Source organism: Vespa velutina, chromosome 1 (assembly GCF_912470025.1).
Source record: "Vespa velutina chromosome 1, iVesVel2.1, whole genome shotgun sequence".
Classification (NCBI taxonomy): domain Eukaryota; kingdom Metazoa; phylum Arthropoda; class Insecta; order Hymenoptera; family Vespidae; genus Vespa; species Vespa velutina.
Genome location: NC_062188.1, coordinates 11,355,018 through 11,371,362, shown reverse-complemented (window position 1 = coordinate 11,371,362; position 16,345 = coordinate 11,355,018). Strand labels below are relative to the sequence as shown.

Below are 16,345 nucleotides of genomic sequence, written 5' to 3'. Positions count from 1 at the left end.
AGAAGAAAGGAACGTAGTACGAAGTTGCACGAAGGTAATAGAGAAAATGTCTTGCGATTACGTACATCGTCGCTCACCTGGGGGTCGTCAACAAGGCTGGTGTGTAGAACGAGGTCGGTTTGATCGAGGCCCGGGGGCGGTAGGAGGGCATCGGGACGACGTACAGCACCATATTCGACAGCCCTTCCGCCACCTCCACCACCGCCTCCGCCACCTCCACCACCACCGCCGCCGCCACCTCCTCCGCCACTACCGCCACTGCGTCCGCCATCGTAAGGAAAGGATGCGTGCATGTTCGTCTGTGAAATCATTAATAATCTCATTTTAGTCATTGTTCTAGTCGTTGAATCTCAATTGTACAAAATGAGTCGAATTAGAACAAGATATTTATTAAATTTATTTGAGTATTCATTAATTAATTATTATAACATCTGAAGTAATTTAATAGGCACCAAGAAATCTAAAATATTTTGTATTATGTATAACATATATATATATATATAGCGATTTTCAATAATTTGTATAAAATAAATATTTATATAATATTCAAGAGATATTATTGTAACTACTTTGATGATTGCGTATTTATTAACTTAAAGGAAAAGTAAATAGTTAAGATAAATGTTGAATAGTTTAAAATGGTCTGTACGATGACACCTTATTGATTCCGATAAAAAGCAAAAGTTGATTGTTCCATTTTAAAATTCAATCTTGATGTTTTTACACTTATTCGAGATATTTCTCTTTTTATCTCCTATAATTACAGAGCAAAAACTAAACTCTCCAATCGACATCGATTAACGATCGACATATGCATCCAACAAAACAGACGATCAATATGAAAAACTTGATGTCTCTTGTATGTAAATATCAATTAAAATGCGATAGAATTAGTTCATGTATTCTTTCACGAGAAGCGATAAAAGGCGGGAAATTGTGGAAGTAGAGAAAGGAAGAGAAAGAAAAGTGGCTCTCTTTGGTCAATTTTGCACACGAGTGTGAATGATCTTTTTTTTCGTTTGCTCCTGCAACGATATTCATACTCAATTACTTTCGATATAAGGATGGAAAATATGAGAAGAAGGTGGGAAAGAAGTTGATCGGATAAAAGGAGACCAAATTCCTACGTGGTTCAAGATGACGAACAAGATGATAATGCTTTTGGACACAGGAAGTACTGCATACGTATCTATGGTATTGGTATATGTATATATATTTTATTTTATTTTTTTAGCAAATATAATAATCATTCAATGTGGATAGACAAGAAACGTCTACATCGACCCTGTGCTATAAAATTGTATGTCCGGTTATGTACTTGAGATCGGTAATGATCAAATGTCACTCCAATTAATCTTTAAACGCTTGTAATTAAACAAGTTAGTTAAGCACACGATTTTCGATCCTTTGAGTCTTTTACGTTTTATGTACACCTACATAGACGGAAATATCAAAGAAAAGTTTCTTGAAATTCTGAATGAATACGTAAGAGATTTCGTTGAAAAGATAATTTTTCGATCGGTTAACGAGAATTGTTATTAACGATGAACTCAGACGTAATCATCTATCACAAAGATAAAAGATAGGAGAAATCTCGATTGACTTTCAAGCACAACACAAAAGTACGCTTGCGTACGGTTAGATCGTTATCTCGAATCCATTTTCGTAGCGATCCTATTACAGGAACGGATCGTATTCGAAATGTATTAAGGAGAAACGAAAGTTCACTAACTTTTACCACCTTTGACTCTCTCTGGGATAGATTACGTATGGTAGATAGTAGTTATCGATTTCTCAGTTAAAATCTCTATATATACGGATCTGCCGTATAATGACAATTCTCTTGAAACTTTGATCAACGATCCACTTCGATCTTGATCGATTTCGATAAAAAGAAAATGAAGCGCGCGACAATGACTCGAGCATTCTATATGAAACATTAACATATTATATTACCCGCCGAACATTTCGACCGTATGATTACTATGAAAGTACGTCCTTTATTACCTGTCGATTAAGAAACTGCAGGTGGAAATGATTTGCAAGTTTGCTAACGTCCTCTTTGAGACATTGTAACTCGGCGCAATTTACGCGCTTATTCGCGATAACTGTGAGGTGCCAACTTGTGGACAGCGAAATCGACAAGTCACCATGGTGGTTCCTAAGAAGATTTTTGCTTCTTTTATTGTAATCGAATGTGCTCGAAAGTAATGTCTTCGTAATTTTAGTCGATGTAATGATCATTTAAAAATCACATGGAATCGGTGATAATAAACTAATTACGACTTAAATAATCGCCTATAAAAATATTCGAATGTATAAATGAATGAACGAACGAAATAATTTATTTACAATATAAATATTTCTTTATTATACAAATGCGTATAAACATATCTATATAAAACGTGTGTGCGTACGTGTGTATATATATATATATATATATATATATATATATATATCTTACAAGTTATGTTCGAGGAACGTATTACCAAATGAAGTTAGTTACGAGGAACCGTAAAATATCGAATATTGACTGATTCGATCGATTGATTGGTCGATTGATCCATCGGCAAAGTGGTTTTTAATTACATCGAGTAAAGTTATTAAACGTTTTGACCGATCGTATCAGTTCGTTGCGGCATTTGGTTCAATCTCCGATTCCCATATCGCGTTGTTCGTTTAATCGATGGAAGGGACGGCCCGTTAAATGGTCACTAACGTGGCCATTGTTCTGCCGCGTTATATGTTGTCGTTTCGACGTTTCTACCGAGATACGAGAGTTGATAGAAATGTATCGTTCAACGGATATAAAACGGAGGAAAGTCTTTTAAGAATCGAAAGACAAGGTGGATATACGCATGGAATCTTAATCAAAAGGAGAGAGGAAAAGCCGAGGTCTTATGTGGACCGCGGTCTGTATCAAGCGTGGACCAACAAATAAGGTTTTCTTCTTAGAAACTCTTGTCATTATTGTTCAACGTCGCGTCGTAGTTTCGACGAGTATCCATAAATTCATTTTACCTACGAAGGAAATCTTGATATGGTATTTTGTCGATTGATGAATCGCTTTTCTTTATCGTATTCCGTTTTCTATGAGCAAAGTAAGTAGATATGTATATGTAAGTTAAAGATCAAGATTTTTAATCTGAATCGATCTTTCGATAGTTCATGAACGTTCACCAATATTTTCTAATTTTATGCTGTTTTCTATCAATTTATGACGAATTGAAATTGAAGTTTCGAAAATGTTTCGTCGATATTCTTTTCTGATAGAACTCAAAAAACGACGACGTTCCTGGAAAATTGTTTTTTAAGGTACGCCTCAATTGAGACCAGGGCCAACAAAAATTTTAAACATTATCAAAATTATAGACTATCGTTTCTAACGGTGGATCATTTCTCTTGGAGTCATTAAAACGCTGTACTTTCACAGCAATAGAAAAAAAGAAGAGTAGTGCTAATTAACTTGCCGCGGTGAAGCCAGTGCTCCTATTTGACGAGTCGCGTTAGTTATAAATCGATATAACCATGCCAGTTGTCGACTAATGAGATGAAACGTGATCGCCTTTCTCTCGTTAAACGCACTGCGTAAAATAAAATCGCCTCCTCTCTGGTATGCTATACCTTAACGTCTCTCGCGTTACGCTGATTCTGATAAATGGATTTATCCGGTTGAACGTTCGAATTAATCGTTCAAATCGGAATGCTTCACGCTTGTCTCCGGCGAACGAATTTTCATGAAATTATTTCTAGAACGAACGAACGCGATAAAATCCTGTTTTAAATTTCATTCAGGTGACTTCACCAGCATTTTTCACAAGAGTTATATAAATATTTTAATATAAGCATCGCGGACAATATATACGTGTAACTATCTATGTATGTATTCGTTTTATATACTGTATAAACGATATAAAAGGGCAATTAATCACAAAGTAGAATGAGGCAAGGAAAATCCCTCTTTAACATTTACTCAACTAGTAGCTTTGTTTGCCTTTTAACGTACTAATATTTATAATACATACGGCTGGAGAGGAGTAACGCGCGAAAAACGATGACAAAGGTAAATATTTTTACTGGTTAAATAGATTTTCTCGATTTATTGTTAAATAATCCGATTAATTTGTATGATTTCTTTCGTATGTATTTTTCACGACGTCGGACCATTTTGTTGCTAAAACTGAAAAGAAAAAAGTCTTTGACGAACGTTGAACTGAATTGTTTTTCGTCTTATTCTATTTTCTAATTTTTCTTTTAGAGGAGAATTCAGTGTGCTACACGTAAAGACGAGAATGCTACGAAATTTTGTGAATTCGAGGATCTCTAGCTAGGAACTCACGTCCTCAAGGCATATAAACGACGGGCTTCTTCCCGTTCGAGATACAATATTTCGCGATAGAGAGGGGTAGATATCAGGAAACTCAGGCTTTCAAGGATAAGGCTATTGGAATCTGTCGATCCACTCGGGTGATTATTGGTATTGTGGTCTTCTCGAGGAGCACGCTTGTTTTCTTTGTTCTCTCATCGCGCAGGGTGGAATCGAACAATTCGTATAATTCGTACATTCGTTCTCTCGTTCGAATCAATATAACATATATACATATACATATATATACACATATATATATATATGTATGTATGTATGTATATATATATGTATGTATGTATGTATATATATATGTATGTATGTATGTATATGTATATGTATGTATGTATGTATGTATGTATGTATGTATGTATGTATGTATGTATGTATGTATGTATGTATGTATGTATGTATGTATGTATGTATGTATGTATGTATGTATGTATGTATGTATGTATGTATGTATGTATGTATGTATGTATGTATGTATGTATGTATGTATGTATGTATGTATGTATGTATGTATGTATGTATGTATGTATGTATGTATGTATGTATGTATGTATGTATGTATGTATGCGCGTGTGTATATTTTAAGTTTTTTGTAACGATAATGAACGTGCTTCATGAACGATGAGATCGATAAAGTGAGATTTTTACGGAATGACTTTTGATTTATCGAAACGATATCTATCTATTTTAATATAACGTCTGTGTAATGAGTGATTTCCGAAAGAAGATAACAGGAAAGTATTTAGATTCTTTCGTTTAGATTTACTTTCGGTATCGTCTAAGACATCGTAGTGTTTAGCATATTTGCATCAAAGCAAACGTTCATGGCATCCTACCCGAGGAAATGCCGAAGGTCAGTCAAAAATTTAATAAGTAAATTACTTGAGCGAGGGGAGAAAACGTTCCTTCGCAAAAAGGGGTTTATTTTGTCCGTTGATCCGTTTTCAATTTTATCTGCAAAGCTCGTTTGTCGTCTTCTCACATGATCTAATGTCTTAAAAAATGTTTTCGTGAAAATTTCAAAGTTAAACTTTAATTGTAGATAAGTAATACTTATACATAATACGTAATAGTACATAAGTAATACATAAAACATATATTTATTACTTTCACCAGATGATAGTTGAATTAATTAACGAAACGACACGTTTCTCGTCTTATTGTTTAAAATTAATGTCCAAAGAAGATATTGAGAGCGTAATACGGCAAATTTCTGAACTATGATAAACTATGCAAGATGTTGGCGAGTATAGTTTCCAAGTGGAGCTTAAGACCGCGTGTCCCTGGAATACTTACCTGTCTTGGATTCTAGGAAATTCTAAGTCACATGTCGACATACGCAAGCACGAAGCTCTCGTGTCTGCTAACATTCTCCTTGCTAACGATATAAAACTTTAAACAACGTACTCTGTGTAAAAATCATTATCTTATTTTTCCTTTTCTATTCGTCTATCTATCTTTCTTGCCTTTCGTTTGGACTATTTTACAAATATTTTTTACGAATGAATTCCATAAAAATCCGAATAGAACTCGAATCGAACGAATTCACGAAAAGCTCTCGTCTTTAAAGATTGGACACAAAGGGGAAGATTTGGGGTACGTGGTTTGAGATAATCAATAACTCGGTTATAAACTTCGAAGGGTGAACGTGTCTTGATGCAGTTTGATACTAGTTCTTTCAGTGGGTTCAGATTTTAGATATTATAATAAATAGATATTTTTTTGTATTTTAGTGAAAATACGTTCGTTTAAAAAAAAAAATAAAGACAAGAACGAAGAATCTATCAACATCTATAAAACTCAACGATTCGAAACTACATATGGTCTAAGGCAGATGCCTTGGAAAAGTTCCTTTTCATTCAGTCACCTCTTGGAAGTGTGCGAAAAATGGTTTGATGCGTTTGAAAACGTATTTTTCGATCCTGCGTCTCATATTTCTTCGAACTTTCTCTTTTGCATTTTCGTCACATGACACCCGACCGCCCAAAAACGTAATCCATGTAGAAACGAGCATGTCATTCGATGTAATTAGGGTGGTGTTTTCATAAAGACTTGAAGGGGAATAAGGTGGACCACAAAATACTATTGCTATCCTGGTTATTAGGGAGGGAAGGAAAAGCTAAGGCTAACCTTCGTTCTACAGTTCGATGGTGTAACATTATCGTAATGCGATCCGAGTTTGCATCAGTCAGTCTGCTTGCAAACTTCGTTTGAAAGAAACGAATGGGGACTCTTTGTATCGTTTAGTTCGACTAGTTATTTTATCTTAATAGAATAAAAAAACTCACTCTTCTTTTCTAAAATCATTTCGTGGATCTATAAGTATTCCGTTGATTCAACGTGTTTCTATTATTTTTTTTACAATAATATATAAGTAAAAAGATAAATATGAATCAGTCATCTTGTAAGTAGCAGCATAAGAAACGTTACAAACGTTTTAACTATAAACGTTTCACACGGCGTTATATTGAGTTGTACGATGTAAGAGATAAAGAAAAATATTTTAGTCGCTTAAGTTTCAATTCTTCCCTTGATCTCGAGTGTTTAATCGAAGATGATAAGCGATCTAACTCACGATCGAATGTCTGTACCGATTTAATAGCGATTGAAGTATTGAAACAAAGGAGATACGTTTTTCAATCGAGGAACGTTCAGAGAAGTAAAGGTTCGCGGGACTATGAGACAGAAGGATCACGTGAAAGATCACGTTCGTTTCGAAGTCATCCCTTGCAATCATCGATGTCACGGTGCGATTAAGATCCATCGCGATAAAAGTCGCGATCGTTCGTCGACAGTAAACTGTTATTACGTGTCCCATTGAAAAATACTACGAAGAAGGAGGAGAGAATGTTTTTGTCTCGATAAAACGAAATAAAAAATAACATAATGTGCGTACACGTGATTTGTGATTTCTTATTTGGCGAACGGAAGGTGAGTTTTCTATTGATAATAATCAACGGATGATTGTGGATTTGAAAATCGTACGTATCTCCGTTGATTTCGAGTAGTTTAATTGAAACGGACAGCGAACGCTTTAATATTACGCGCTATTCGTTGCGCGTATTATATGTCACGAACTAGAGTATAAGTCTACTTACGTGTGGACAATTAGCTTTTTAGAGGATAACGAAAGCTGTACACTCGATAAAGAAATTACCGTTGATACCTACTATTACCAATTGGGCTTTACATTTAAAATAACTCACTAGAAAAGTGATTAGAAAATGACCCGTTGTTATTTAAGTTGTGTGTTACGTGTTGACAACTGGACGAATAAATATTTACATAAATACGTACGTAACTATGCTTTTGATTAAATGTATATTTAAAAATTTGGATACTCTTTATGTTATATACATGTTTACACACTGCACTATTTATGCGATTAATAGTTCATGTAGATATAATAAATTTGTTAAAAAAGATAAACGTGTTCAGATTCAGGTTTATTCAAGAGAATCTCTGATTATTCAAAAATTAAAAAATAGATTAAAAAACGAAGTAAAGAAAAAGAAAAGAAGGATAAAGAAAGAAAAGTGTATCGAATTCTTACCACATGGATGCCTTCGGTGTCTCTTCTGAGATCACCACTCCTCTGGCCTGCCGTAACAGCCGCGCTCAGGTGATTATAGTGATGCTGATGAAGCGTGTTCAGTGTCTGCGTGTAGGGATCACCGACGAGGTAATCCAGGTGTTGAGGCTGCCCAAGACCCGGATGTTGTGGGCTGGCGGGTGCATGATGATGCGATGGGAATGGCGGTGGAAAGTACGGGGGTTGAAAATCCGACGCTGTTGGCAAAGATGCACCACCGTGATGTGGCATTCCGCCACCATTTCCATTCCCTCGATGACCGTGATGATGAGCACCCGAGTAAGGCGACGAGTTTCCGCCGCCCAGCGAGGAAATGCCTCCATGACCAGTCAATCGGTCCTGTGGACATAACATGCACGTTTTATCTATTTATCCTTTTTACTTTAGGTAAACCACTAATCGATGTTAGTCGTGAATATGCGATTTATTAATTATAATGGAGTTTACTAAAGTGGTCATTCTATTTAAAGATGTTTCGAGATTAGATAATTAATCGATGATTTTTGGAACTCTTCATAGGTTCATTAATTAAATAATAAGAAATATATATAATTCAGATAATGCTTTCAATAAATTGATATAAAATCAATCGCATGAATCTTTTGGAAGGTATAGTACTTCTTTCAATAATATATTACATAGTACTTCTTTTAATAGTATAGTACTTCATCAATAGTACTTCTTTCCTAACTTTCTTTTTTATTTTTTATTTTATCAAGTTAATTTCTTTGGCTTTTGAGAGTCTTCGTAAATATTTTGTACGTATTTTATCACTTCAGCTATTCCTATCCGAAAACTTGAAGAATAATTTCAAAATGATTTTAAACAAATACGAGGCGATGATCGATAGTTTGATCGAGTTAGAAGAGTATCGAAATGGATTGGTTTCCGAATAGTAGCGAACGACTGGCTTATAAATCTTCGATTTGTCCAAGACATTGACACTCTTGTTGGATGCAACGAACGCGCGATGAAATAATACCAATCTCTTTCGATCTTGACGATCGTGGAGTATTATTCACAGTGGAGATAATATCGTACTTCTCGTATCTATAAATCGGGGGAAAGGCTTTTGCTTCGGCGAGGAATATTCAAGCCATTAGGTGTTTCTCTCTTTTTCTTCCATGCGATACCATCTCGAATGTCTTTATAAACCGAGTCGATGTAAGGGCTAAACTGACAACTTTTATCTATGCTGACTTTTATCGTCTCTTGTTCCTCTAACTGTTTCTAAAACGCTCGAACACATTCGAACGCTTCGGTATTTCGTGAGAATTGAATGACACGAGTAATTTGTAAGATTCGACTAATTTCTCGTAGATCTTTCATAGATTATATATCCGAACTCGTGTTGATTTTTTGTCAAGCAAGATATTCTCGATTGATATTCCATAGAAATAAACGATCTCGACGACGTGACGTAACGTACTGAAAGAACTTTACGAGACTCTTAAAACAGCTATCTCCGGAAGGGATAATTTCTCTCCTTTCGGCGCTGCTTTATGACCGTGGAACCTGTTCGCGGGAATTCTTTTTCCTACGGGAGCGGCCTTTACCGAGCAACAAAATTTGCCATGCTCTTCCAAGACGATCGACGGAGTCAATGATCTTCCGAATATACTTCTCTCAATTGCCGGTTCTTAAGATAAAAAAAAAAGAAAGAAAATTTCAACGCGGTAAATATTGCGTTCTCTAGATTATCTTTTATGAATCAAAGAGACATTAAATCATTGCACTTCTTTTCTGGATATTAAAAGACACATTAAGAAATTTAGAAGCATTTACGGAAAGCCCGAAACGTCTAGATAAGAATCAAAGAGTATGAAACGTTTCTCGTCATGATTAAATTCGATATGTACTAATGGCTATTTAAATGCGTCGTTTCAAAATTAAATGTGAGATTCGTTAAAAAAGGAAACTTCATTTTTTTTTAACAATAACCACATCGACCTTCGTTTTTAATTTACGAAGAAAAATTGTATTGCCTATTTATTATTATTATTATCGTCATTGCTAGTATTATTAGAAAGGATGTTGTATATTCGTTTAATCGAACGAATCTTCGAAGATCTCAAATATTTTTTCTATTTTTTTTTTCGTTCGAATTGAAGAGAATTCACTGCATATTTAAAATAACCGATAGTTACAAAGATCTTTACGAGTACATACATATTTTGCTAGAATTTAATAGCTTTTAAATAAACACGTTTTATAGCGGTACTAACGTGTAACGATTCTTTAACGAGTACTGCTCATGGAGCGACATCAGAAACGAAGAACTGTTGTATATTTAACAAAAACAGTAACAACGTTACGCACATATACAAATTATAACAAAGAAAAAAATTATATATAATTATAGTCAGTCAGTTTTATTGAACTTTTTCTTGGTTTCTCGATATTCTTAATTCGACAATATCAATTACGTTAAGTTTTTATTTGATCATAAATTTAAAAATTAGAAGGTTTCACAAGGAGTTAATCGGCATATAAACACAATTAAACTAAATTTGAATATTTCAATGTGTACGGAAAGTATTTGTACGTTTAATCGATTAAAACCTGATCCAGGGAACTTTGGAATAGTTTTTCCTAGAAAATGTTTTTATTTGTTTCGATAAATTAAATGAAAATTCGTTGACGAAATACCGTAATGATTTCTCTTAAAATCGTTATTGATTTTTTTCTGATCGAATTGAAATTTGATAAATATTTCTCAAAAATTTGAAAGATCGATCGTGGAGTTAGAAAAGTATAGGAAATAAATGATAAAAGGTATGAGATCCCACCTCGACTTCGATGACCGTGGTCATGTCAACGTGTGGCGCGTAACAGAGCGCCAGCTTGTCGGCTGTTGGCGCTTCCGTGCGCGGCGGAAACATCCCTAGGATCTCCAGTTTGCGTTTTTCACGAGATCTTCCTCTCTCGATCCACCCAACTCCTTTTCATGTGAAATCACCTGATATAAAATGAGTTGAGTAGAGCGTACAACCACACTTTCTGATCTCAAGAGAACAAACACACTTTCAGATCTCTTATATATATCTCGCACTGATATCTTTCTCTATTTCTTTCTCTTATTCGTACACATCTCACAACACAAGATTCACGAGCGAGAACACAGCACCCCTCGTTCCATCACCTTTCTTCCTTGCTTCGTACGAGACGCAAACAGAAGAGGCATTCGAGCACTCGGACGAATCAATTTTTACCGCGGGCCGCATTCGCGTATTTCTACCTTGCTCGCATGTCTTGGGATTTTTTAACGATAGGATTAATTGATCTCAGTGATCATTGCATGAAATTCTAATAAGGGAAAAAATAAAAAACAGGAGGAATGGTTTATTGTTTTCTCGATGAAAATATTAATCGATCGATCGACATCCTTTTTTGTTTTTTCTCTTTCGTAGACGACAAAAGTTTATAGACTGGATGCTGTAGATTTTTAACTTAAGAGAAATAAAAAGGGGTTGCTCGCAAGTAGGTAGAATGGATTAATATCTCTCTTTTTTTCTCTCTTTCTTTCTTTATCTGTCCTTCTTTCTTTCTCGTTGAAAACGTAAAGGTGAAAGAAACAGCTGATCGGTTGCGATAGTACGGTGTGTCGCGATCGGCCGACTGAACGACGACGACGACGACAACGATGACGATGACGACGAAACCTTACGGGAGGTGCTACGGCGTGCTCTTACCGAGTGGTACTACCACCACCATTTCCACCACCACCATCATGACTAGTACTACCACCACCACGACCATTGCCACTACCAGCAAGCACCGACACCAGTTACCAACGATCTCTTGCTCTCATTCTCTCTCACTTTAGCAGTATACGAAGAGGCTCAGATAGACCACGTAGTTTCAGCATGCGCCTAACTACTACTTCGAGGACCGAAATTTTGCCTGAGGATACGCTGTACACCACGTGGACGGCTTCTACTCTCAGAGTACCGGTGCTCCCACCATTTCGACGAACACCGACCGTCGGCCGTCCCAAACGAGAGCCAAGCGAATGAGAAGGAACGACTCGCGCGCTTTTGAACGACGTTTGCCGATTTCTCCCGACAGCTAGGAAGGAGAGATAGAAAGAAAGAGACGGAAACAAACAGACGGAAACAAACAGACAGAGACTAGAAAGAGATAGACAGTTAGACAGAGAGAGAAAGAGAGAGAGAGAGAGACAGACAGATATAAAGATAGAGATAGAGACAGAGAGAGAGAGAGAGAGAGAGCGAGAGAGAGAGAGAGACAGATATAGAGATAGAGATAGAGAGAGAGAGAGAGAGAGAGAGAGAGAGAGAGAGAGAGAGAGGGAGAGAGAGAGAGAGAAAGAGAAAGAGACAGAGAGAGAGATTATGAGTGAGTAGACCGATCTTTTTTTTCATTGATCATTGAGGAATGAGTTTATTACAAGCAAACTTCCAATAACCTTTTCTCCATATTCGTAAATTATTTTTCTTATTATTTATTTAACAAATGTGTTTAGATAATCAAGCTACTTAACATTAAAAGAATCATGCTTTTACGGAAACTGATGTCGAGTTATTGAAGAATAAGTAAGTACTTATGCCGATCTCATTTGATTTTTTCTTATTGAGTTTGAAAATCTCCGTGGCAGTGACAAAGTGTTACAACATGTTTCCTGATCAAACCGTCGTTGCCGTCGGCTAAGATTTTTGATCGTTTCCTCATGTCTTTGTAGAGATAGGCGTGGTTTCCGTGATTGTGTCACTTGTCAACTGTTGTCGCAAGTGTAAGATTAAAATACAGAATATTTTACGATATTTAGGAGTGTAGTGAGTACAAAATATTCTTAGATTGTTTTTTAATATATACTTTGAATTTTATTTAATATCTACATGAATCTAAAACAACTGACGATCAAAATTATTTATAATATCTGCTATAAAATAATCTTAAAAGACTTTGTAGACCTGCACTTAATAGAACTTTTTTGTTCTATTTTGAAATATCGAAGTGTAAGTGTAAATTTTCATTTTATCATTTTAAAAACAGTTTATTTTTTCTACGTAAGACATACGATATGTGTAATAAAGGTTATCTATATATATAGGTGGAGAGAGATTAATCCTAGTTACAAAAGTGAGATAGATCGTGAGATAGATTTTTCGCATGACTTATGAGCGGACAAATTCGTTTAATGTTCCTATTTGCACGATCCTTCTTGGTGTTGCAGCGGCGACTTCATGACGCATCTGTAGATATGGATCTTCTGAGATTTTTCCTTCGAGCTCGCTCGAAGTATCATTGTACTTCGTAGCTTCGTTCTTTTATTGGCATTAAGCGAAAATATCTTGATTTGTGTTCAGATATGAAATAAGAAGATACATCGATTCAGAAAACAAGGGATCTTTGTCTTTCGAAATCGTATATTTTTCTTTTATCTAAGATATCTTTCCACTTTTTTTTATTATGTACTTTACGAGACTGCATATTGCTTATTGAATAAGAAAATATTCAATGAGAGAAGGGTAAAATATTCGAATAAAAAATTATCTTGTTAAAGGGATAGAAAGAAAATATCGGTAAAGTTACACATTGAGCGCGACATCGATGGAATAAAGAAGTAACGGTCGACATAAACGAAATCCTTCGGGCTAGTGTTAGCCTCTGGGTACTCTCGTATGGAAATTTTGATATGTAACTGCTCGTGATATATTGCTTGTTTCTGTTATCGTTTCTATGGGCTACTGTACTTATTGCAAGTTGTAATTATTAGGTAGAGAGTCAGTATATACGCTCACGCGAATTAACCATCGACGTTAAAGATGTATAATACGTAAATCTATGTGTATGTTGTCCTCCTTACTTCCTTTTTCATTGGATTCGCACGGTTTCCAGTTTGTTCCTGATTTTGTCGTTGTCGAAACGATGGTAATTATATCTTTGCGATAATCGACTTAGGTGTGGCAAATTTTCGACTTTTTCAAAGTTAGCAATTATTTCTTCAGTACTTTATAAAATAGATATATGCATGTATGTACATAGTGAGAATAAAAAAAAAATCAGCACGATTTCCGATTTTTCAAGATGATCGTAAAATTATTGTGCTATTTTAATGTGTATCGTAAATCCTATTTCGTATGAAACAGACTATAAAAATGCTTTATATTTATGGTTGGACAATTTTCAGACACGAATTAATCATGGATTCAACATTATTGTTTTAAATTCTCATTTTTAAACGTGGCAATATACATCTTGCAGCATTTGACGATGCTTTTGTCTTTCTTTTTTTATAATAAAAAAGAAAGAAGTAGATAGAGAAAGAGAGAGATAATAGAAAATTGTTTTGAGAAGGCTGTCATTTAATTTGAAGAATGCTTATCGTGTAAATACTGGCCACGAAGGGTTTAATTTAATGTCAATGGTTTATAAATATCAAACTAGGCACGACCATTGAGAGAACGTCTCGTGATCGGCTTAGTCAAGAAAACGCAACGCTTTTGCATGATGTATGTCGATATTGCAATTCGACTCATCTAGCTAAATAAGAAAGCTTGATAAAGAAAATGTAAAGAACTATTGTATTTTTATTTGAACTTTTTCGTATTATTGATTGTGATGTTAAATAATTTATAGAAATATTATAGATTCATTTAAAAGATTTATTTATGAAAAAAGGTAAGTAACTTTGCATTTTAATCGATGAAAAATATATTTCTCTTGAGATACTTGTATTTAAAATCGAAAAGAAATTTGGTGATATTGGATATTTAATTTTGATGAATACTCTCGAAAGAAAGGTAATAAGATTTCATAATTTATAGTCACCTTCATCTTCGACCGAACATAATGGAATCGTTTTGATTTTGATGAGCATATATATCAAATATTCGAAATAGAAAAGAGATACGATTTCGTTGATTATTGTGCCACAAACTGGACTACGATGGAAAAATAATACGCGGTCTCTCCTGATGCTATTTTCGAGAGAGAGAGAGATAAAGAGATAAAGAGAAAGAGAGGAAGAGAAAGAGAGAGAGAGAGAAAGAGAAAGAGAAAGAGAGAGAGAGAGAGAAAGAGAGAGAGAGAGAGAGAGAGGGTATCTGATTAATCGCACCTTTCGTTCTACTGGATAAAAAGCTAATGACTATAAATCAGGAACGGAAACATGTCGGACAAGTAGCAAAATAGGAAAATGCAGTTTAACGCCTGAATGTGTCTGGTAAGAAACCTGGGGGCTAATTATTCTTCTAGTTGACCCTGTCTAAAAAAAGGAACAACAAAAATTATCACGATACCTGAAGTCAGTTTGAATTTGATAAAATTCTTGTTTATTAATTTTTTTTTCTTCGGTCTTTTATTTCGTTTGACGTGTTTATTAAACTGTTGACGTATTTATGAAAATTGATTTTTTTTTTTTTAAATCTATTCCTTTTATATATAAAATATGATAATATATAATATAGTTACAGAGTTTACCTACAACATTTTATTTTATAATACCTATCGTAAATATTATATTTGTAATTAGAATCAATGTTCTAATATTTAACACGAAATTCGTATTGGCCGAGATTCGATAAGTCAATGAAAAAAACGAAAAGATGAAAAAAATATTCCGGAACTGGGAATTCCTTTCCGTCATCTCTTAGCTCGCGTAAATCTGTTTTTCTCCGAGGGCTTTTCTAATAGTTTTTTGTTGCCGGCAGCAGTCTCAGCGTTTCTTTACCGTTTTATCCTGTTTTTGGACATATTCATTTATGCTAGCAGGCAATATTATCGATAGATTCCTTTAATAAAACGATTTTTGCATAAACATGTTCACATATCTATGACGTATTTAATAAACTATATCCTTAACTATTATTTAGTGAGTTTCAATTTAGAGTTCGTGTCTCTTAAAATTAAACAGGAATTGAATGAAAATTCTAGTCGACGATTTTCAATTTATTTAGCGCACAATCGTCCTTGATGTTATTAGAAAGTGACTTGATACGAAAAATTATAAAACTTTAAGTAAAACAAACGAGGAATCAATAAGTTGATTTTTTTAATTAAACAATGAAATTCCTAAAGTTTCGTTTTAATTGACGACTGAATTAAATTTGAAAAAAAAAGAAAATGCACGGAAAAAAGCCGAAGAATGCAAAATGGAAATGTGCTACACGTCGGAGGGTAGAAAGTTTGAAGAGGATGGGCCAATAATCGATGGCTACGATACGCACCCGTATTCGTGCCATGAAAGGAGTATATAAGGAGAAAGGAGAGAAGGGAAAGAGAAAGATTACTTGCGTATATATGTGTGTACGTCTTTGTATGCGTGTATAAGTATAAAAGAGAAAGATGGAAAGAGAATGAAGAAACAAAGAGAGAGGAGAAGAGGGTACACAGAAAGAGAGAAAAAGAGG

At 34.8% G+C, this 16,345-nt stretch overlaps 1 protein-coding gene across 7 annotated transcripts in view; it reads right to left on the bottom strand.

The window, feature by feature from the left end:
* Positions 1-16,345, bottom strand: part of LOC124951151 (transcription factor AP-2-epsilon) — a 139,823-nt gene that overhangs the window by 28,812 nt on the left and 94,666 nt on the right. For 4 of the 7 annotated variants that reach the window (XM_047499029.1, XM_047499019.1, XM_047499039.1 and 1 more), the window contains 2 exons: positions 7,932-8,309; positions 66-299 (listed from right to left, as the gene is read on the bottom strand). In XM_047499029.1, coding sequence (XP_047354985.1) covers positions 66-299; positions 7,932-8,309 — 612 coding nt within the window. Of the gene's footprint in view, positions 1-65; positions 300-7,931; positions 8,310-10,759; positions 11,977-16,345 lie in introns of those variants that run through there. The other 3 variants (XM_047499009.1, XM_047499000.1, XM_047498993.1) reach the window with 3 other exon arrangements.